Source organism: Parus major, chromosome 24 (genome assembly GCF_001522545.3).
Source record: "Parus major isolate Abel chromosome 24, Parus_major1.1, whole genome shotgun sequence".
In the NCBI taxonomy this organism is placed as follows: Eukaryota; Metazoa; Chordata; class Aves; order Passeriformes; family Paridae; genus Parus; species Parus major.
Window position 1 is genome coordinate 6,211,432 of NC_031792.1, and position 22,365 is coordinate 6,233,796.

Genomic DNA, 22,365 nt, shown 5'->3' on the forward strand with positions numbered 1-22,365 from the left:
GGCTGTTTCTGCTCGTGCTGTCATGCTGGGTGAGAGGAAAGGGACACTCAAAGAGCCCAGGCAGGTTTATTTATTGTTAGGAAGCAGCAATGGGCACAGGTGGAATGGCACAGATAAGCCCGAGCCTTGGCATAGGAATTCAAAGTCACCTCCTTCATCCTTAGCTGCCTGCCAGCATCCCTCCCTCCAAGGCACGGCCCCAAGCTGGCTCTTCCTGTTTTGTTTTTTAAGTACACTGTTAATTAATGAGGCAGAGGAAAAAATACACACAGGCACACCTGAGTAGTTTTTAACCTGGCTTGATTAATGCTGTCAAGTTGCACATCTGAGTGTGAGCTCAGTGGGACTGTTGCTTTTGTTTAATACCACAAGACACCTCAGTCTGGATTGTTGCATTACAGTACAAATAAAAAACAAACAAAACCACATCTGCATCATACAGGGTGAGAAGAATATGAGAATTCTAAATATTTACAGAGAAGGGCAAGTGGGGAAACCACAAAAAATATTTACATAAAAATACATGAGCTTGTCGGCATATACATTTTACACCAGTTCACAAAAAAAGACACTCTATAAATTAAAGTGAAGGGAACTTCAAAGGTAACCCAAGACTTCCTGGGATGTTCCTCTCATGCGGCTCAGGGAAAGAAAAATCAAGTCTTCTACAGCAGGAAAATGAATGGCAAAACAACCCTTTTCTCCCCCCCTCCCTCTCCCCAGCTGGACAAGGCAGGACTCTGCACACGAGGAACTGTGGTGCTGGCTCACACCACACCATGCCTTTCACGTGGGATCTGGGGCTCTGGGGAAACAGGAACATGCCTAAGCCGCCACAACAAAGGGAAGGAAAACAATTTCTCACCCAGATTTCCTGACATTTAACACACCACTCGAGTCAATGCCCTGTCACCAGCCTGGGGGATGGCAGAGCACACTTGAGGTTCTGTCCCTTCTGGGGTCAAAGAGGAACAGGACGTTTTCAAGTCGGTTTTGGTTTTGTGTAGCAACTTACTACCACTGTGCAATCCTCACTGATCCCCCCAGTGGTGAGCAGGGGAGGGGGATCACTGCAAAGACATAGGCACAAAGTTGTGGGGGTGTTCTCAGAGATGCATATAGATATCACCTGATAAGACTCTGCAAAAATCAGAAATTAATGCTTTACCTAAGACTTCATAGGGGCCAAGTCCTCATTACTCACCTACGACTGCACTCCCCTTCCCAAGGAAGGTCTCCTGTGGGTCACATCCTGCTCCAAAGCAGAGGTGAAAATCCAGAGCTGGAGCACACTCCTGGAGCTGCATTCCTGCATGCACTGGGAGACCCTCGTCTGGAAACAGAGGGAGTGACACCTGACGATGCAGACAGTGCCCATGTGAGGGAACTGCTGAGGAACACAGCTGCTGACACCTCGTGGGGATGTGGTTAGGCAAGGAATTACTGAGCCCGAGCACAACCGAACTTGGATTTGAGGATTATTTGCGTTGCTGTCCCCCTGTTCTCTTCCCTCTGGGACACAGGACTGGGCTGTCACCATCCTCCAGCTCACCCTTAGACTCCTGGTGTCACCTCCCTGCCTCACTCTGATGCATGACACCCTTTCCAACCTCACCTATGAATTCTGGGGTTAATGAGAACATAAAACTCTGTAGGACCCGCAGACTGAGCCCAGAGCAGTGCATAGTTCACTGTATGGCTTGGCAGGGCAGGATCATGCAGGATGCTGCTGAAGCCGTGGGCAGGACACAATAAAACAAAGGTGTTGGTCTATGTTACTTGGGAAAAGCTGGTGCTTTCACCTTTTTAAATTCTGTACTGTGGCTCAGCAGTGCTGGACATGGGTTCGTGGAGAGCTTCCACCCTTGGAGCACAGCTGGCTGTGGCTGCGAGCCGAGGGGGAGATGGCTGGGAGTCACTGCTCTGCTGTCTTCTTCCTCTCATTCCCAAAAGGCTGTTTGCAGCAGCCCTCTGAGTTAGGGGTACAGGTGTGCACTTCCAGAAGCCCTTTGGGAAAGGTGCTGAAGGGTTTGTTTCCCATGGGATGAGCGGGTGCTTCGCACCTGGCACTTGACACAACGCAGGGAGAGCCCGGCCCGGCGGGAGCAGCACAGCACTGAGGAGCAGAGGCTGTCCAGGGATGGCACTTGGGCTCTACAGGGAGACAGTGGCTTCGAGCAGGAAAATCCAGAGGCGTTTACAATTAGTAGGAGCTGGGACCAGCCCCCCATAGTGGCAGGATAGTCCTGGCTGACGTAAGGCCCAGGCAGAGGGAGGGGGAGGCTGCGGGGCACGGGGAGAGTTAAGGCTTTCATGGAGAGAGAGGTTGGACCTGCAGCTCTCATTACCTGAATCCCAAATAGCCTGAACCAAACACTTGTCCCTGCTTCAACCAGAGACCTGGCAGGTAATCAGGGGCTGAGGCTGGTCCTGGCCCTGGCACATCACAGTTCTGCTGGGAACACAGATAATCCAGCCTGGCTCCCGAGGAAGCGGGGCACCTCAGCCTTTCTTGGGAATTACTGCCAGTGGAGACAGGGTGGCTCACCCAATGGCCTCTTTCTGTGCAGTTCTGTCAGTTTTCCTTAAAAGAAAACATTACAAAAAGCATTCCCTCACCAAAAACCCCAACCCCTCTACCTGGGAATTCCTCACAAGGAGATTGTGGTAACCTGGATCACAGTGCTGCTTTTTTCTTTTTTTTTTTCATTCTTCCTTTTCTCTTACTGCCAGACTTTGTTCCATAACATGTGAGAACTCTTCTAAACAAAATGCTTAAAACACCAGCATTGCACAATAAAATAGAACCAGAAGGTAGTTACTGAAACAGCCCCAGACAAGGCTCCAAGGTTAAAAGAAGCAAACAGCTACAGAGTAGTCAGCAACTAGAAGCAGGTTTTCCCTAGGATTTAAAAGTCCAAAAATAGCCATGAAACTTTTTGTTCAAAAAACCCCACCTAGCAGCCATGTGCTAACTGCAGGACTTCCAGGTTTTTCATAAAACATTAAAGATTCAAAACAGGTAGAGAAGTTATTCAACCACACGGAACAGGAATGGCCTTGGAATTTATCAGTGAACATTTAAAAACTGCTAAATCTCCAGTATTGCTTGCAAGCCCTACCTAATGGAATGGGTGTGCTTTATTTGTACAGGGGGGGTGAGTTCTGGGGAGTCTGAGAGGCAGCATGAGGGACTGCCAGGTTGTTTTCACAATATCAGTTTTTCAACAGCTTGGACAACGTTTTTGGTGTATTTTAGAGGGCACTGGCCTTCTGTCCCTACTCACTGAGTACTGGGGGAGCTGTACCTGGGCACATCACAGCTCCCTGTGTGCCACAACAGGGATCTCTGCCCAGCCTGGAACTCAGGGGCTGCAGAGAATCTGGAGACCTCCAGCTAAAGCTCAGCAGGAACACTCCCTGATGGAACTGCTGCAGCACCTGGCCCAGGGCAGCTAAAACATTGCTGCATCATACACAGCTGGCAAGGTAGGCCCTGATTTACACAATGCTCTAGACTTTTTAAAAATCTATTTTTCTAGTATTTTTTGCAGTGAGATGACAGAGTGTTGCCAGCCACAGGATGAAATGAGCTCATCTGGGCCAGATATCCTTGCAGCAAAGAGGAAAAGACTGGCATGGAACGGGTGTGCTGTTCCCAGCTTTGGGGGCAGGGTGCGGTGTAGTTTTGTATTTTATTTCTTTTGGTGTGAGAAATGCAAACCTGCCCTACATGGCTCCCACAGCTGGCCTCTGCTTACAACAGAGAAATGTGAAGGAAATGGACTGCTTGTAGGCAGAAGCGGATTGTTAATTAGCAAGAAATGTAACGAGCGTGTCATGTTCTGAGCTGGCTTCAGAGCCTATTCCACGGGCTTGAAGTCAAAACAGGCCCCCACCCAGCCCAGAGCAGCTGCAGTGGGTGCACTACACCCACAGGACAGGCAGGGCCTCAGCAAGGAGAGGATCCCTGGGGAGCCCTCCCCCAGCCCCACTCTCTGTGTAACTCCGAGGGGCTGAACTCCGAGGTTCCTCCACGGCCCTTTCCTGGGAACCAGCCTGGAGTGGGCAGCTTGCAGCAGCACAACCCACTGTGCACAGCCCATCACACATGGGACCATGGCTGTGGAGAGGAGCAGCAGCGTCACATCTGGGAAGGGAAAACTCCTTCCCTCCCTGCCCCAACAGCATCTGTGTCAGCCCTACCCCGCCTCTGGCAAAACCTGTGCGCCAACAGCCTGCCCTGTCCTCCCAGGTGGCTCAAAACTACATGAAAATCTATAGCTCTACTACATAAAAACAGTGAGTGGGGGCTGGGGGAGGGCTGGGGGGGATTTTCTTTGCTCACTGGGGCAGGGTTGGGGAGGTTTTTTCCATCACTGAAAAAATAAAACAGTCCACTGTCCAGCAGAGGCTGCTTAGACTCTATCCCTCATCCCCCCCAGCTCACTCGACATGCACCTCTGTCTCAGGCCTCTGCAAACACAGCTCTGTGGGGAGGAAGGCTCCCTGCCCCAGTGCCGTGGCGTAAGTTCTGCTGTGCACGTGGGGGAAGCCGGGGGGCATGAAGCCCCCTGCCCCAGCATAGCCCCCTCTTTGGTGCTGAGGCAGGGTGTGGTAATCCTCCAGATTATCGTACTGGGACACCACAGTCATCGTGCTTTGGCGCTTGCCCAGGGTTTGGTAGGGGTACAGCAGGGCAGAGTCCCTCTCCATGGGCTCGGGGTGCTCCCGCATCCGGAGGCTGTGGCTCCGCTCGGGCTTGGGTGGTGGTGCCACAGGAGGGGCAGCGTGTTCCTCCTCCTTGTAGCAGTCTCTGGAGTGCTTCTCCATGGACGCTCTGCCTCGGGGCCTCTCCAGGTCTGGCCTGTCCTCTGCCAGCCTCCCCTCCTTGTGGTTCAGCCTCAGCGTCTCCTGGCTGGCTGGGATGTACTTGCTGCCCGAGTGCTGGTAGCCCATGGGCTCAGAGGGCTCCGGGCCACCTTTGGGCCTGTACTCAGGATAGGGGGGCCCATTTTTGGGTTCGGAAGGCTGCCTGTGGTTCGCTTCCTGCTGCAAATGCGTCCTGTGCTCGCTGCTACCGCCACCTGGCTCGTGCATCTTCCTGTTCCGGATGCTGCTCTGCTTCTGGGGCAGGGACGGCTTCTCCGGCTGCCCGTTCCCATAGCCCCCGCCGTGGTAGTGGGCTCTGTCCAGCTCAGGCTCCGTGTGCTGCCCGTAGTAACGCTCATCCCCTTCGGGTGTGGCTGCCTTGGCTGGGTACCTGCCCTCCTTCCCTTCTGCCACCGTGAGCAGGCCGCTCTTGCCAGGATCGGATTTGCTGCGCAGGTGGATGGCGTCAAGACCCCCCAGCTCGTCCTGCAGCAGCGGGGCCACGTTGTCATACTGGGACATGAGGGGCCCTTTGACCTTCTGGCGCGTGCGGCTCTCGCGGCGGATGGACTGCATGCGGTACTTCTCCATGTCCTCCAGGTCCCAGGACATGTACATGTGCTTGATGTCCGGAGCGGGGGGCACGTCCCTGCTCACGAAGCTGTGCTCTTTGCCCAGGTGATTGATGAGCCCTGCCCGGGGGTAGGCAGCCAGGCTGGGGTAGCGGTACAGCCCCTTGCCCTGCAGCCGGGACGTGTAGGGGCCGAACTCGCGGCTGGGCAGGCCGTGAAAGGGCCGGACCCGCACGGTGCTGTAGGGATCCAGGTCATAGAAGCTCCCGTCGGCCGCGGCGTAGTAGGGGGAGCCGGAGGAGCTGGAGTAGGGACTGTAGCGATAATGGACCCGCCCGTTCTCAAAGTAAGGCTGGAGCTGCGTGACGTGGTAGTCAGAGTGGGGCTGATACGGCTTGTACTGGTAGAGGGGGCGCGGGCAGTACATGGGCTCGTCGTCCGGGGGCACCTCTGTGCGGGAGATGGGCACGGAGCGGATGGCGGCGGCAGGGCTGGGCACGTGCAGCGACTGCACCCTGCGGATGGTGGGGTACGGGGGGGCCTCCTCGGCGTAGCCAGGGCCCCGCAGCCCCGTGGGGCTCACAGAGGACACGAAGTCAGTGCGGCCGCGGGGCTTGGGGTGCAGCCCCGCAGCAGAGCCCTTGCCCTGCGTGCCGTAGGAGCCGTAGCGTGCGCCTGCGGTCACGGGTGGCTCCGGGCGGGGCGGGTAGGGCTGGTGCTGCTCGGCCTTGCTGTGGTAGCCGTGGGCAGGGACACTCTCAGGCCGGTACTGGTGCTTGGCGTGCGGGTAGCTGTCAGGCCCCAGGGGCTCGGGAAGGCTCTCCGGCTTGGGGTGCGGCACGTACACCGGCTGCAGGGACGAGTGCTTGGGAGGAGGCGGCGGCGGCGGCGGCAGCAGCGCCTCCTCCACGGAAGAGGCCAGCATAGAGGAGGCCAGGAAGGAGTGGTAGTTGGAGTTGTTGATGGTGTCTGTGTTGTTAGAGTGCATGGCTGCCGCGATCTTGCTCTCCAGCGTCCTCACGGGTGGCACGGGCGGGGTGAAGCTGTAGGAGGAGGGAGCAGGGACTGACTCGGAGCGCAGGTGCAGCGGGGGGGCCCTCATGCTCTCCCGAGGCTTTTCCAAGTGGCTCTGGTGGCCTGTGGGCATGGAAGAGGGGCCACGGGCACTGGAACTGCTCTCAGAGACAAAGCCAGGCGTGGACTCTGGAGGCTTTTCAGGTGCAGCAGTGCTCCACATCTGCAGGGAAGAAAGCAGACAGTTAGGGACAAGCAGCTCTGTAGTTAGAACATCCCAGACACTTGTATCAATCAGCTTCATTCCAGCATGTCTGTGCCTGGTTTTTGTTTGCTTGGGAAGGACAGACATGTAGATTCCCTCTCATGGGCAGGGCATGATGCCACTGACAGATTTTGGGACCCACCACAATGCTCTGCAAATGCCAAACGAGAGGAAAGGGAGGAGGTGTCTGTCTCTTCACACGGTGCCCTCATTGTTTCATTAGGTGTTCTGCTTTTAAATGTCTGATGTTAATGAAAATGTTGCTGGATTTAACCTCCTCAGGCCCTAGTGAGAAGATCTGGAAGGGCAGAGGAGCAGAAATTCCTGTCTTAAATGTGGCTGTGGGGCTTAGGATGGGCTAGGGGCTTTGGATGTCTGACAGAACACTTCCATGTTTCAATCTGGCACAAGAAATCTGACCTGCTTTGTTTAACAGAATCATTGAGGTTGGAAGAGACCTCTGAGACCACTGAGTCCAACCTGAGACTGATTCTTCCCCTCGTCACCAGCCAGAGCACTGAGTGCCATGTCCAGTTGCTCCTTGGACACCTCCAGGGATGGGAACTCCACCAGCTCCCTGGGCAGCCCTTCCAGCACTAATCACCCCTTCTAATCACCTTTCATTCTGTGAAGAAATTCTTCCTGTTGTCCAACCTAAACCTCCTCTGGTGCAGGTTAAGACTGTGTCTTCTCATCCTGTCGCTGACTGGACAAGAGCCTAACCAGGATGCTGGAAAAGGTCCTTGTCAGAGGATGCAAAAATTCTTCTTTCTGAGCGTTCTGAACTATTGATCCCTTTGTCAGCTTCCCCTGCAGATACTTGTTTCCTTAAAACCAATGGGAGTGGGTATTCTGATATGTTCACTTAAGAAAGCAGCACAAGATTTCCTGCAAGGCTGTGTCTGTTCCACCCACATCACTCCTGGTGTCCTGTAAATGCCCCCCCCTTGCCATTTGGATCTGGACCGACGTTCCCAGTGCTCAGCATTTCCGAGGAGCTGTGCAGGGAGCAGCACGTACCTGCCCAGAGCCGCTGGGTGCTTTGGCCGCTGGCACCTGTCCCACGGCTGCCTGGTGCTCCTGTCTCTGTGCCGGGGCCGTGCCGGTGCGCGGGACGGTGCCATCTGCCTGGGGAGCGGCCCCGGGCGGGGCGCGGGGCTCGGCGGCCGTGCTGGGGAGGGTGCTCAGGTACGGCACCGCGGCCGGAGCACCCCTGTCCCCGGCTGGACCCACGGAGGGAGACTGCAGCTTGTCCTCGGCCGTGCAGGGAGCGTGCAGCTTGTCCCCAGCCGGGCCCAGGCGCAGCTGGGGCTGTTCCGCAGCCGCCTCCGTGCCGGGCAGCTCCTGCTCCGGCAGCGGCCCTGGGCCGTGGAGGGCCGCGTGCTCCCAGTCCCCCGCGAGGGCCGCCAAGGGCTCCTTGTCCCCCACTCTGCCGGGGTGGAAGCTGCACTGCTCCTGCTCCACATCCCTGCTGCCAGGCGTGTCCCCGGGCACGGCCGTGTGGACAGGCGGGGCCTCCTGGCCTCCAGGTGCGCCGGGCGGGTGGTTCTGCTCCCCGGCTTGGCAGTCCTGCTCTAAAGGCGCCCCGGGCTGGAAGTGCAGGCGGTTCTCGGGCAGAGCAGTGAACAGGTGGAGCTTGTCGGGAGCACCCGCAGAGAGATGGAGTTTTTCTAAAGCTGTGCCAGCTTCAGCCTCTCCATAATTTGTGCTTTCAGCATGAGCATCTCCTGGCCTTTTGTGGGACTGGGCGGATGCTTGCTGTGCGGACTCGGCTAACGCTAGGGCCAGCATGCGCGCTGCGTTTTTCGGAGGAGGAGGAGGGATAAGAGACACAGAACTGACAGGAACAGGATCCTGGGGGGAGTCGAGGGCAACTGCTCCTAATGGGGGGAAAATTGAGAGAGAGAGTGATTTTATGTTACCCAATATGGAGAGTGACCTTAACGACTATTATAAAAAAATAGATGCTCTCCACACTTTCACAGTGGCAGTTCCTTCTGATGTGAAACACTTGTGTCTCACAGGCAAACGCTGCTCGACAGCACAAAGTTCATCACAAAGAGGAAAAAACCCAAGAGATTGTCTAAAGGCTCCTCTTGCATTTCTAGAGAGGTAGGAAGGAGGTAGCAGAGATTGAGATACCCTTACACAATTTTGACCATAAGGTTTTAGGCGGAAAGGTCCCTTCTTCGAGTGTTGGCAGATTTTTAATCTAAAAAAGGAAAGTCTTAGATGATCTATTGGCTGAAATGATTGAGAAGGACATGCTAGAGATTTTCACGCATGACAGGATGGGGGGAAAAAAAAGCAGAATTTAAAGCATTATGGAAATTATCCGAGATTTGTGTGATGTTGGGGAGAAGGAGGAGCCTAAGACTTTACTGATCTGCACAGCCCTGCAAGACACTCGTGACCAGAACTGATGGGCAATCCCCTCTCCTAAAGGCACGCAGAGCAGGACAGTTCTGAGAGCAGCTCCCCTTTGGAACTTAAAGAAAGAATGGAGGAAAATGCACTGTACCTGGCTGGGTGTGTCCACTGGGTACAGCCTTAGTCTGACTGCTTGGCATGGCTCTCTCCCCTTCTTCTGGAAACTCTGCTTTGCAAGCAGCCACTAGCTGGGGATGCTGCAGCTCTTGGTGGGCTCCTTCCCCTGTTCCTGTTTCACTGTTTTTCAGGGGCAAGGACATCTGAGTTGGGGACCTGTTTGTGATCTCAGTGATGCCAATCTCTTTGCTCCAGCTGGAAGCAGAGGAGTTCCTGGATATGGTGGGCACTCCTCCCATGGCCTCTGGCACACGGCTGGGCAGCACAAAGGAGGTGGGTTCTGTGCTCAGTGGTGGAGATTTGATGGGTTTTCGGGCTGTCTTGGGCGAGAAGCTGGGGGGTTTGCAGGGCTGCTCTTCTGTGGGGCTCAGGTCCAGTGTAAAGAAGGGACTCATCTTCTCCTGGAAAGGGGACACTGGCTCAGAGCTCGTGGCACTGCCTGGGGTCTGGGACTGGCTGCCTGATTCTAAATCCTTCTTGAGCAGGCTCGGCTTCTCCTTATTAGTATCGATGGACTCCATCAGGGAGGTGCTGCTGTCCAGGCACTCGGACTCTGCCTGGGGGGGGCTGCACTGGAAGGACATGGGGTCGAAGTCCAGGCTGGCGACACCGATGTCGGGCGGGCTGAGGTCCACATCCTCCGAGGAGCGGGGAGAGATGAGGGCAGGGACGTGGATGAGCCCCTCGTCCCCGTCACTGTCATCATGGGGGAGGTTGTCATAGGAGTTGCAGCGGTTCATGTTCCCCAGGAGATCCCCATTGAAGGAGGCAGACAGGGCATCGCTGCTGGACCTGGGCCTTCTGGGCCGAAACAGTTTGGATTCACCTGGAAGCAAGGAGACACTGTGGGTTAGTGACAAAACCTCCTGTCCAGGACGCCAGACCCAGCGGGGGCAGTCAGAGCAGTCCTAAGGCAGCCAGAGACTCTCCTGGTGATCTCTGCACACAAAGTAACATGGTTGGCAGTGACTGCTCATTCCGTTTGCTTAAACTCTTGTACACCACTTGCCAGGCATGGTTTAGTCTGAAACTAAGCTGTGTGCACAAGCAGAGAAGCTTTAAACGTGGTGAAGGCCCTTCTCAGCAAGCACTTTCCTTCACAATGCTGTCCTGTCAACCTCAAAATAGCAAGGGGAGGAGCCAAGGAACAAACATGTAACACCAGCTACACCAGAGCAAGAGGTTTGCTTTTTTTAACCTTAAAAGCAGGAAAAGCCATGAAAAGCATTTCTGTGAGACCCATCTGTGCTGGGAGCAGAAAGCTGCTTCATCATTTAGTAAGTTCAGCTTCCCCTGGAGGGGTGGAAAATCTGCCCTGTTGAATATCTAGAGCCAGAGATATGAAAATGCCTCCCTTAATGCCCATTCCTTGCAAGTGCAGGTAGGATTTTGCCTTACCATCCACAGCATGCAGGGAGGTGAGGGACTCTTCACTCTTGGCCGAGCGGAGCGTCCCGCTGTCTCCTCGTCCTCCTGAGGGAAGGAACCACAAAGGGAAAGGATCAGTTAGGAAAAGGGTTTACATTTAGCTGGATTATCGTGGCAGGAAAAACACAAATACATTTCTTGTACCAACATCACTGTTCTGAGAATAATTTTGTTTCGAAGGTGGGTTTCTGATTCTCATTTTACCTGGAAATGGTGACCGACCCAAGTGGTCACTGCTGCAGGTGACAGGCTGGGAAGCAACTCCCCACAGGCAAAACATCTCAAAAAGGGGGAAAGAAGGAACATTTAGACACCCTGTTTTATGGGCACTAAACAAGTATAATTTCAGTTTCTGAGAAGACAGTCCTGAAGGGCACAATAGAGAGTGTGAGGACTGTGAGGGTAAGAATTTAAGGACAGACCTGGGAGATGAGGGGACAAAAGTTCTCCTGGGCCCATTTTGGGATTTGTGGTGTGTTTTACTACAAAAACACTGTTGCTATTTTTAAGTTTGGAAAGAGACAGAAAATTTTATAAAGGCTGAGAATCCCACCTACATATCCTGGCTGTGGCTACAAAGGGTTGGCTGCCTACTCTGGTGGAGCTTTTGGAATGTGAAGGTGCCTTTCCCTCATTTCATCTTCCGAGAGCAGCAAGGGGAACCAGAACTATTCTCATTTCATAACGAGAGTGTCAGAAGGAATTATCCTGTGACTCATTATTGCAACAGCCACATCTTGTCTTTCCAAAGCTGTTCCAAGCAAAGCACAGAGATGTGAACCCCTGCAGGCTCCAGAGCTGTCCGAGATCCACTGGGAAAGAACAGCTACTGGAGGTGTCATGCATGGCTTGAACGCTAGAAGGAGATAAAAGCCCACTGGAAACATCACTCTGCAATGCTGAAAACCCCAGGTTTTGGAAGGGGCCCTCACCTGCCAGGGCTATGGCTTTCATTTCCGAGGGCTCGCTGGGGTTGCGCTGCAGTTTGCGCTTGGACACAGAGGAGGATTTTCCCAGGTTGAAGAAGGAACGCCAGCTCCCCACTGGAGACTTCTTCATCTTGCTTGGAGGCCTTTTCCTGGGGAGAGAACACATGGATAGAGGTGGGGCTGCAGCTCAATCCTGGCTGCTTGTTAATCAGCACTCCCTGCTTTCTGCTCAGAAACTCCTGGTTTCTGCGTGGGAAACTCCCTCTTTCCCACAGCTGAGGATTTTTTCATTCTTCCAGCTCAACCCTGAAGTGTTCCTGTGTAAATTCCCCCAGCCTCTGCAAAGCAGCTGCAGTGCAGGTGAGGAAAGATTCTTCCTAGCCCAGTCCAGCAGCCAAGGGGATGGATTTCATGCAAGAAGCCCCAGCTCTCTGGGAAGCTCAGCAGCCATAAAGATATTCAGAAGCATCTCTCACTCCTGCTATAAAACCACCTTAAGGTCTTCCACTGCCATATTTAATTTCTGGTGTCCTCAAGCCTGTCCAACTGCTCCACTTCAAGGGAACCTCGATTTGTGACAGGCACGTAGTCCTGGAAAACCCCAACACAGACAACATGGATTTATACATTAAATGATATCCCTGCTGAAAACAAGACGGAGTGAAGCACAAATTATTTGGCTAAACTTAGACCACTGATGTGAGCCAAATCCTCCCAGAATCCAAGGCAGGTGGAAAACTGGCTACAATACTTTACATACAGAACAAGTCTCAAGTCAATATAAGCAAATTCTTGCTATATTCAAAACAACAGTTATGACACATGCTGGAAAGGAAACTTGTCCCTACCTTTCAGAAGGGAAGTCAATGACTGTGTGGAATTTCCCCTGCAAAGCTGCTGGGCCTTCTCCCACTTCGATGTACTTGCTGTCTGCCACAATGGGAGAGTTGATCTGGGCCTGTGTCCGTGCCTGAGCCTCCTCCAGTGTGAGCAGCTTCGTGGAGGGGGAGGACACCAGCAGGGACTTGGGCCGGGATAAAGAGCTGTGCCCTGCAAGGGAAAACCACAGTCAACAGGACAGTCAGCAAATGGCAGTGCAGAGATCAAAGCTCAGCTCTGCATGTCTAGGGAGGTGCTGTGTTTTTCTGAACCTTTCTTATTCCAGCCATTGAAAGATGTGGACAAAATGTGGTCACAATGTCACATGCAGATACATTGATGACTAAAAGAATAATGGCTTACTCTATTAAAAAAAAAAGCAGAGGGAAGCAGGTAGGATGGGAACCTTTGTGACATACTTTCCTTCATCTGTATGCAACAGCCTGTAAAGAAAATGTTTTTCCTTTGTATAAAGCCTTATTGATTTCACCTCTTGGTGCAGCTTTTTTTTTTTTTTCCCCTAAAGCCATATGTGAGTGAAGCTGCTACAAGCCAAAGTGCACCTGGACACAGCAAACAGAATCTGCTACGTGTCCTGCCCATGGCCTTTACAGCTTGTGCCTGGTTTTGGAGATGAATCTGTAAAATCTGAAAGTAGCTGCTTCTGACTCCTGCTGCTGACAGCTTCAGTGGAGAGATGACAGGGAGCCCGTTGTAGGAGCAGCTCTCCTGTGTCTGCTTTGCCTCTTGTACTGGTGTTTCTAGGGCTATTCCCAGGTGGGTTCAGGGCTGTTGGGGAGAACATCCTGCTTGGTCCAGTTCCACGGCTGTCCCTGGAACAGCACAGCTCTGTGTGAAGGATGCATAGTCTGGGGGGGTGTGGGAACTGTAAATGCTGTCCTGGGTTAAGTTTGGGTTCAAACAGGTTTGGTAGCACCACTTGCCCCTCTCACAGGCCGGGGGGAGCTGTGCTCACCCCCAGAGGCTCCCAGGAAGCCATTCTGGAATGCAGAATTCCTGCATTAGCCAACCCAGCAGCCTGACCCTCCACCCTGCCAGGTCTGTGTCAAAGCCACTGCATGCAAATGATCAAGTCATTAAACAATTAGCTGAATTTACATGGGCCATTCTAAGCCTGGATAATCATCTGGCTGGGATTCTGAGCATGCTTATCCTCCCTCCCCTGGCAGAGTCAGCCTGCTGGGGCTGGCACTGCTCAGCCAAGCTAACCTCTGGCTTCCACGGACTTAGAATTGTCCTGCAGCAGGAGAAAAAGCTGGACTTGGATCAACTCTGCCAGCCTGAGCAGAGATGGGGTTTGTTTAAAAGAAGGGAGCAGCAAATACAGCGGAAATCAGCTCTCTGCAGTCCCCAGGTGGTGGTAAATGCAGTGGCTGTGCATGTTGCAGGCAAGGGCAGGTTACAAAGGCAGATGGTGCAGCCTTAATGCTGCTTAGGAGCAGGAACTGCTTGTGGCAGCAACACTAACACAGAGAATAAACTTTCCTCCTGGTGCAACTCTGCTCCCTCTCGATGGAACACATATATGGTCTCAGTTATTCAAGGCAACTCGTAGGCTCCAAGGCTGGATGATGTTCCAGGTGCTCCAGCTTCATTCCCCATTCTAAAGCAACAGCAGTCTGAGCTGTGTGGCTGCTCAGCCCTGCTCAGGAGCCCACAAGGGCTGTGCAGAGGGAATAACCAGCACAGGAGATGTCAAAATATCCCTTTCAGAGCAAGATTTAAGTTTCTTAGCCTCAACATTACTGAATGCGGAGAGATTGCTTTACACCAGTTTGTTCCTATTGTGTTCTAAGGTATGGATGAGGGCAGACAGACATAGCTCCAATGGGTAAGTATGCAGAAGCATCAGTAAAGATGGCTTTAAAAAGGAGAGGGAGCAGGGGAGACAAAGATTTAAGTGATTCCTTGCAACTTCTCAGTGGTAGGACATAAAAGCAGAAGTCAAATATTCATCTCTGCATTCCTGTGGGGCATCCTTGGCTTCCAAGAAAGGTACTGACAGCAATTTCTAAAACCAGGCAATTTCTGTCTGGATTCTGACATCTCAACCCAGAAATGTGTCCTCTAGGTTAAAACAAAAACATTTCCATGTCCCAGAGGAGGCTCAGGCAGCCATCAGGTGCTGCTGTTCCTACCCGAGTGAAGCGAGCCCAGAACACACACCTGCCCCGTCGCGGATGACGGAGCTGAGCTTGGAGCTGAAGAGCACATCCACGTGGTTCAGGATGAACTCCACCACCACCGACTGGATCCGCACCTCCATGAAGGCGGCCGTGCCGCTGAAACAGGCGGACTCGATCTGCTTGGACCTGCAAAGGGACACCTGGTGAGGGAACAGGCTCCTGCTGGGGGGGGCCTGGGCACCTGCAGGGACACCGGGCCTGGGGCAGAGAAGGCTCCAGGGCAGTTCTGGGGTTAAATCTCAGGAATGCTCACAAATGATCACTGACTGGGGATTTATGGCCAAACTTCAGATCCGGGCCCTATCTTCCTATCTTACTGATAGGGCAAGAGGAACACTGGGCTGGGAGGAAAAGGGAGTGTGAAATAGGTCAGAATTGAGGTTAATACACTGAACACCCAAAATGAAGAGCTGTTTGTTAATTCATTTCTGTGTCTGGCACAGTTTAAGGCAGTGCTGTTGTACAAACCTGCTGTGGCCTCTAAGAGGATTTTCCCTCGAGCAGGGGATGTCTCCAACTGATCCTGCTGAGTGAATGCCCCAGGACTCACCAGAGCAAACTCAAACACGAGGTCACTCCACTGCTTGTGGGAGAACTGCCAGAAAGAAGGGCCCACCTGCATGGACTGGGAGTGTCCAAGGCCAGGCTGGACAGGGCTTGGAGCAACCTGGGAAAGCAGAAGGTGTCCCTGCCCACAGCACAGGGTGGCACTGGATGAGCTTTCATATTCCTCCCAACCCAAACCCTTCTGGGATTCCACGATGAACTGCACACTCAGATTTCTCAGGTTGGTAACAACAGCAGTTCAGAAATCAGTACAATAAAGGGTAGGGTGGTATTCTTTTTTTCTTTTAAAGCAAAATTTTTAAGTTACACCATTAATTTTAAAGTGCCCTAACATGCAGATTCAAAACAGATTTATCCAAGGTAATTTCTGTAAGTTTGAATTCTTGCAGCCAAAAGGTGTCAAATTAGACTCTAGGGACTTATGCAATGGGAAATCAGTGATGCCACTGTAGATATTTTCCTGGATGATCAAGGACACATCAGTCTCATCTAACCAGGACAGGAGAAATTATCCTCTAAAAGAAGGTTGAGGGAATTCTTCCTTGTCACCACTGACAGAAACTGCAGCCAGTGGAACTGTGTTGTGTGAGACAGGATAATACAGGGCCTGTTTTACATCACTAGGTCAGGAACTTGCTCGCCGATCTTAAATCCTGCTTAGAATAATTTCCCATATTTTACAGGAGAGGAGTGCACTGGGTGAAGAAAGGAAGAGCTCTTTCCAGCTGCTGAAAGCTGGGATTTTCTGGAGTATCTGTTTTTTATGAATGTAAACATTTATCTTGTATTGAAATGGGAAAATCCCAGAATACCTGAGGAGGTTTGGAGCCCAGACAATGGCCAAGTTCTTGGTGTGCATATTTGTGATGGAGCAATAATCAGCCAGACGAGCCAAGTGTCTCATTAGGAACTCCAGTGTCCTGGAAAACAGAAGAGAGGCAAATGTTCAGCACCACTGAGCAAAGCCAGGCTGTGATCCACAGAACAAACCCAGCTCATTATTTCCTTTTGGTTTGACAGCTCTCAGAAAGGAAGGCTGAACTCCTTCCCCTCAGCCCCATGGTGGACCTGCCTTTGGCAATGCTGTCACAGGCTGGGGTGAATCTCTCCTGACTTGTCCAGGCTCAAGGAAAGGACAGTTACAGCAAAAAACACTTTGCAGGTGTGTGACAATCATGAGGGGCTGCTCAGAGATGTGTGGGGAAGGATGTGGAATGCTAATCCTGCCATGGGGGAAGCATTGATTTAGACACCCCAGGATACTGAAAACCAGCCAACTGTACCTGAGTTCTACTTGGGAAATTCCTGGCTGCAGGTTTCTTAGAGGTGGCTAAGGAAGATAGAAGGTTAAACTCCAGAGGCTTCTGTTCACATTAAAAAATGGTGTGTTTTGTATATTTGTGTATAAACACTGTTGTGTCTAATACATGCTGGGGAGGAGGGAGCAGGAGGTGGCAGTGAAAATGCTGCTGGTACCCTCCTGGTCTGTCTCACAGCCTATCCTTATTTTGTGGGGGGAAGTGAGCTGGAGCAGAGAGGGTGTTTTGGGGCTCAAAATGCCAAGAACAGACAAGACTGGAAGTGAAGAAAACGGCTCTGGCTGGAAACCAAACAGACACCTCCTGCCTGCAACTATCTGCTATCACTGAATAGCAGAAAAATGAAGTGTTTTTTTTTCCTTTTTCCAAGCAAACCCAAGGAAATAAGAGCAGCACCCTGTGACCTACAGCATTCTACATCCAGCTGCTGGCTGTGCCCCCTCTCTGAGACCAATGTGCTGCTGGTACCAGCCCCCAGTTTAACCAGCCCCATCAAGTAAAAATCATTTCAGGGAAAAGGTGAATGGAAAAGAAGATCAGTTTATTTTTTAAAGGGCCATACTCCCTCAATTAACATCAATATTGCAATTAGTTACTACAACATATGCAGCTGTTGCACCAACTACCCTTATTTAAAGAGCAAGTAACACAGATGTAGTTTATAACACATCAGTTAAATCACAGTTCATTTCTATAATTAGCTATTTATACCACTCATTGCAATCGTCCCCCTAATTACCACACATCACAGTAACTGAAAATTAAAAATTTATTGGCAGAAATGTCTGTAAATAGTTATCAATAGCTGTCCTCATGTGTTACACCTGACCCCTTAGACCAGAATTCTAACTTCACCTGCAAATTAACATACATTATAAAAATCAATTGATGACTGTAATGAACTATTCTAATTAGGTATCAATAGCCAAATACCGCCTGCATTCACCCCAAATTGTCACCTAAACCACTGGGACACATCAGGGGAGCTGTCCCAGCCAATTAAAATAGTTACCCCTCTGTAAGTAACTTCCACCATATGTTGTCATTAGCTCTTTCTACCAATTACAATTCACAATTAGTGAATGCTACTTACCATGCATCACTAGTTATTAATATTAAAGGATCATTAACATACAGAATTCTGTAAAGTTATTAAAGCAAATCCCCAACACCACTTTGTCTGATGCCTTTTCACCATACCCTGCCATAATTTTTAATGCTAAAGACCATTAAAATGTTGTTCTTAGTCAAGACTCATTACCATACAGCATGAATTCTTATTACTACTAATTAACTTAAATACAGTATTTCACTGGTGATTTTTAAACACCGTATTATGCTACCCTAATATAGAACACTAACATAATTAATTAAATTCTCAGAGCATTGTTGTTATTTGCTAGTTACTATTATTGCAGAGAGGGGCAAACTGGAGACAAAGTACAGTTGATCTAATTTGACTGAAGGCCTGAGCAATTTTTTGGCTATATTTCACTTTTTTTCAAAGTAGTCTTTGCACTGGTATTGTGCCCCTGACACAATAAAACTGTTTCCTTACTCTGACATAACAAGCTCCTATTTCCCTCCTGGATGGCATTTCCAAGCATGTGAAGTAAGACCATGTTTAGTGTACAGTGTAAGTAAGGAGCTAATTAAAATATAAATCAACTATGGCTGTAGAAGCCATAACCATTTCAGTTTTCAGGGGCAGAGTGTGGCTGTCTAGAGAAGGAAACTGGAATTACAGAATTCCTCTTGTACAAAATGCCCACAAGAGCCCAAAGGCTCCACTCACCTGTAGTGGGGAGGGGGCAGCTGCTGGATCACATCGTGGATCTTAACCAGCCTCTCCTCATCTGTAGCAGCAGAAACAGCATCCTGGAACGAGGCAGGAAAGGATTTAGCTGCAAATAAACCCCCAATGTGCCAATCTTAGCAGTGAGGTGGGTTTTGTTGATCTTCTTCCCTCTGGGTGAGAGGTCTGTCCTGGGGACAGAGCAGCACATGGATCATGTAAGGAAGGTCAAGTAAGTCATGACCTGGGGTATATTAATGGCACAGAGAATTCCTACAGAAGACTCAGAGCAGCATTTGCTTCCAATCCCATTCCTGGGAAATGGCAAATGAGAGGGGAATTCCTACAAAGCATGGGAAGTGTGCTGGGGACCTTCTGGTGGGACCCCATGAGTGGAACCAATACAGGGTGGCACAGGGGACAGAGGCACCTGTGAGTAGCCTAAAAGGGGCACAGAAAAGGCCCCTCAGACCCTGGGGCACTGCCAGCCCCTCTGGAATGGCAGGATGGAATCATGAGTATGGGCAGCACAGTGTCAGGCTGGGAATTTTGTTGACACACCCTTCTGATGGCTCTAAAAACCCCAAGTGAGGCAGAGCAGATAGTGAGGGAAGTGTGTGGAAGGCAAGTCCAGCCTCCAGGACTTCTCTGCTGTCTCAGCTGAAGCCCCACTGAAGGGGGAGGTGTCCCACATTGGCCTCACACTTACTGAGAACTTCTCGTAGAGCTGGTAGGTGAGCAGGGGGTTGGGGAGCTCACGGAAGTACAGCTTGCACAGGGAGCCCACACAGTGGATGTCCTGGATGTAAATGTCCTTGGTCAGGTCAGGAATCTGCTCCGAGTCAAACTCATGGCTGGCAATGAGAACAGAGAAATGGGTGAAGGGGTTTGAGGAGGAGGAATGAAATCAAACCCAGCACAAATTACAGCAAGGCTTTCCTGACAGACAGGATAAAATAAACACTTAGTCACCAAAGCCACATGACCCACAGTTGTAGGGCAGCCAGTGGGGTTATTTTCCAAAAATATTTGGTTTTTTTTTTTCCTAATAAAGCATTTTCAGTTAGTTTTACAACCAACTGGCTGCAATCTCTTTTGCTGCACAAGGGCTTTTCACAAAGTCTCCACAGAACATCCTCTAAGACCACAAGAACTAGTTTAACTCCCGAGGGCTGTGACTGGGATTGCTCATAGGAATGATGAAAGTTGCTGTCCCTCTGCATTTCAAATGCCTGGAAATGGCAATGGTAAAGCCTTGCCAGCAGCACTTCCATCAGCAGCACATGGAAACCAGTGAGTGCAGGAATTCCTGGTGGATAAGCTGGTGAGCTGAGCCTGCCTCTGCTACAGGGAGAAGACAGCCAGGAACCACATGAAGAAAACCCCATAGTATCCCCCTTGGTTTTCAGTGAGAGAAAAACCTCCAATCACCAATGTTTATGAAATAAAAGCTGAGCTCAGAAGGCCAAGGGCTGGCTTGCTGCTGGAATATGTGCTGGGAAGTGCTGTTTCCAATTAGCAGGATACTCTAGGGGGATTAGAGTGGTAAGCCAGGCCCTGGGAGTGGAGACCCTCGGGGTCCCTGCCGGAGTCTTTAGGCTGCTCACAGCCATGGGGACTCATATTCTGTCAGCACTGCAACCACAGCTGGGGCTGGGTGTGCTGGCCCATCCCCATCCCTGGCCTGTCCCCCACCCAAAGCTGGCAGGTTATGCCCAGAGGGTCACACCACCCCTGAGGAGCAGAATGTGCCCAGGGCACCAGGTGTGTTTTTAACTGAGCCCTCCTGGGTTCAGGATGAGCTCCTTCCATCCTGGACATGGACACTGCTTGCAGGAAGCCTTTCAGTCCCCCCAGACAAGGGGCAGGAGAGATCCTCACCTTCCCAGGGTGAACAGCCCATCCCTTCCTCACTCTGAAGGCAGCAGAGGAGGAAAGGAAGGATTCAGTTTTCCACACCCCCAGTGCCCAGCACACACCACTTCCACAGGCACCTTCTGACTCACCCCTTGTTCACGTTTGGGACAGAATCTCAGCTTCTGGACTTGGCTCTACAGAAAAGCTCAGGAAGGCACCAGCACACCCCACACAGATTCACTCAGCCTGGCTCAAACTCCCTGCCCATATCTTGCCCTACTCCAGCAGTTTTTCCTAGGAATAAAGCTCCCACTGTGTCAGATATTCCCCTGCAGAACTAAGTATGGAGGGAAGAGAGGGATGCCCCAGTACATTCAACCCTCCTTCTCTCTGCACTGGCTGTTTCCAGAGCTACATGTTATTTTTCTGTCACAAAGGAAGAATTTGTTAGGTCAAGAGCAACTCCACACCTCTCAAAAAGATCCAGGACACCAGGATACAGGGACCAACACCCCAAATCAACAGTGGCTGTTTGCCCACCTGCCAAAAAATAAAGGCAGCTACTGCTGTACTGGAGAGCCAACCTCTGTCCTGTGGAGATCTCCCATGTGGAATCAATTCTTTAACCTTCTCTCCAACCAAAAAGCCCTTTAAATCCAGGAGATCCAGTTTTTCTATGGGAAACCTAAGCACAGTGATTCATTTATAATGATACTGCAGCCTCAGCTTTGGAATGAGCATAATGCCCTGTTGATACAGCTGGGAACTGCAGCAAGATGCATCCTACATTCATCAAACACTCAAAATCTGTAGTGATTTACATGAACAGGACAGTGTCAGTAAGTTATGCCATGTACTCCCTTTTGTCTTTGGAACATCTCAGAAACCTGGAAAACAGGCTGTCACTTCATTCTCTGCACAGGACAGGGAATGATGTTGTTACAATTTTAGAAAACCATCTTTGAAGCACCTTTGATACACAGTGAAGAAGAAAATGGTCTTGGCAACACAAAAGGGGAAAAATGGACTAGGGCAGAGATTAGAAGGATGGTCCAGCACAAGTCAAAATGGGGAATAAAGGGATATAACTGAAGTAATGGCAAATGTTTTTATCAGTCACAGCTCCAGTCAGAGCCTTTGAATCCTGTATATCAAAACCTTGAGACCAGATTTTTAAAATGGGACTTGCTGGGGTAAGAAACAGGATTAATCTGAACCAGAACAAACCCGTCCAATCCAAGGGTTTGAACAGTCACTGTACCAGCTCAAGCCTGCCCACTGAACTGGGGGACAGCTGGTACAAAAAAAGATATTCTGCTCATGGCAAATAGTCCTGTGCTGCCTCTGTCAGGCTGTGGGCCCAGGAGCAGTGCTGGAATGAGTTACATCCAGTTGGCACATCAGTGCTCCAGAACAGAACATTCCACACACAGCAACAGGAGGAAAACAGCCTCATGAAAGAATAAAGGGAGTTTGCTGTGGTGGGAACAGCAATCTAACCAGAACATACTCCAGGTCCTTCCCTGTGCAGCACAGCAATGCCACCCATCAGATTCAGGCATGCATCCTTTGCACATTCCAAATTAACTGCTGGTAAGCCAGGAGCCCAAGGCAGCAGGGAGAAACATCAGCTGCTCCAAAAGGCTCACAGAGCGAGAAGGAACAGAAGAAATGAAACATGACAGCACAGTGACACCAGGATCCTGCTATTTTATCCTGAAGGAAAGCTTCCTGCAGGATGAATCCAGCTGAGAAGCCCAGGCTGTGCCCCTGCCTGTGCCAGGGGCTCCAAGGCAGGCCCTTACCGGAGTTTCTGGATGTTGGAGGCGATCCCAGAAAGGCGGTATATCCCATCCACAATGCCGTGCTTCTCGATGAACTCAGTGCAGCTCTTGAGGACCTGGGGCACTGAACAACAACACCTGGGGTTAGTAAAGCCCTTGCTCAGGCTGTGCTCTTGGCAGGTGTCATAAACTACTCCCACCTGGGCCATGGCTTCAGCTCCTCCTCAGGGCAGAAAGCCTGGAGGAAATTTAACTTCAGGACTTGATGTGGAAACTGGTCAGAGGTGTTCCTGCTTTAACAAGGGAATGCCAGGATATGAATCAGGTCAA

The 22,365-nt window shown here is 51.1% G+C and overlaps 1 protein-coding gene across 7 annotated transcripts in view; it reads right to left on the minus strand.

Annotated features, from left to right (window-relative positions):
* Window positions 1-283: 283 nt before the first annotated feature.
* Window positions 284-22,365, minus strand: part of ARHGAP32 (Rho GTPase activating protein 32) — a 236,175-nt gene continuing 214,093 nt past the window's right edge. For all 7 annotated transcript variants that reach the window (XM_015649713.3, XM_015649712.3, XM_019008920.2 and 4 more), the window contains 11 exons: window positions 22,057-22,159; window positions 19,104-19,248; window positions 18,395-18,477; window positions 16,093-16,200; window positions 14,694-14,839; window positions 12,476-12,677; window positions 11,631-11,776; window positions 10,669-10,743; window positions 9,245-10,096; window positions 7,744-8,603; window positions 284-6,681 (listed from right to left, as the gene is read on the minus strand). In XM_015649713.3, the coding sequence (XP_015505199.1) occupies window positions 4,447-6,681; window positions 7,744-8,603; window positions 9,245-10,096; window positions 10,669-10,743; window positions 11,631-11,776; window positions 12,476-12,677; window positions 14,694-14,839; window positions 16,093-16,200; window positions 18,395-18,477; window positions 19,104-19,248; window positions 22,057-22,159 (4,955 nt within the window). In that variant the 3' untranslated portion in view covers window positions 284-4,446. The remainder of the gene's footprint in view (window positions 6,682-7,743; window positions 8,604-9,244; window positions 10,097-10,668; window positions 10,744-11,630; window positions 11,777-12,475; window positions 12,678-14,693; window positions 14,840-16,092; window positions 16,201-18,394; window positions 18,478-19,103; window positions 19,249-22,056; window positions 22,160-22,365) is intronic.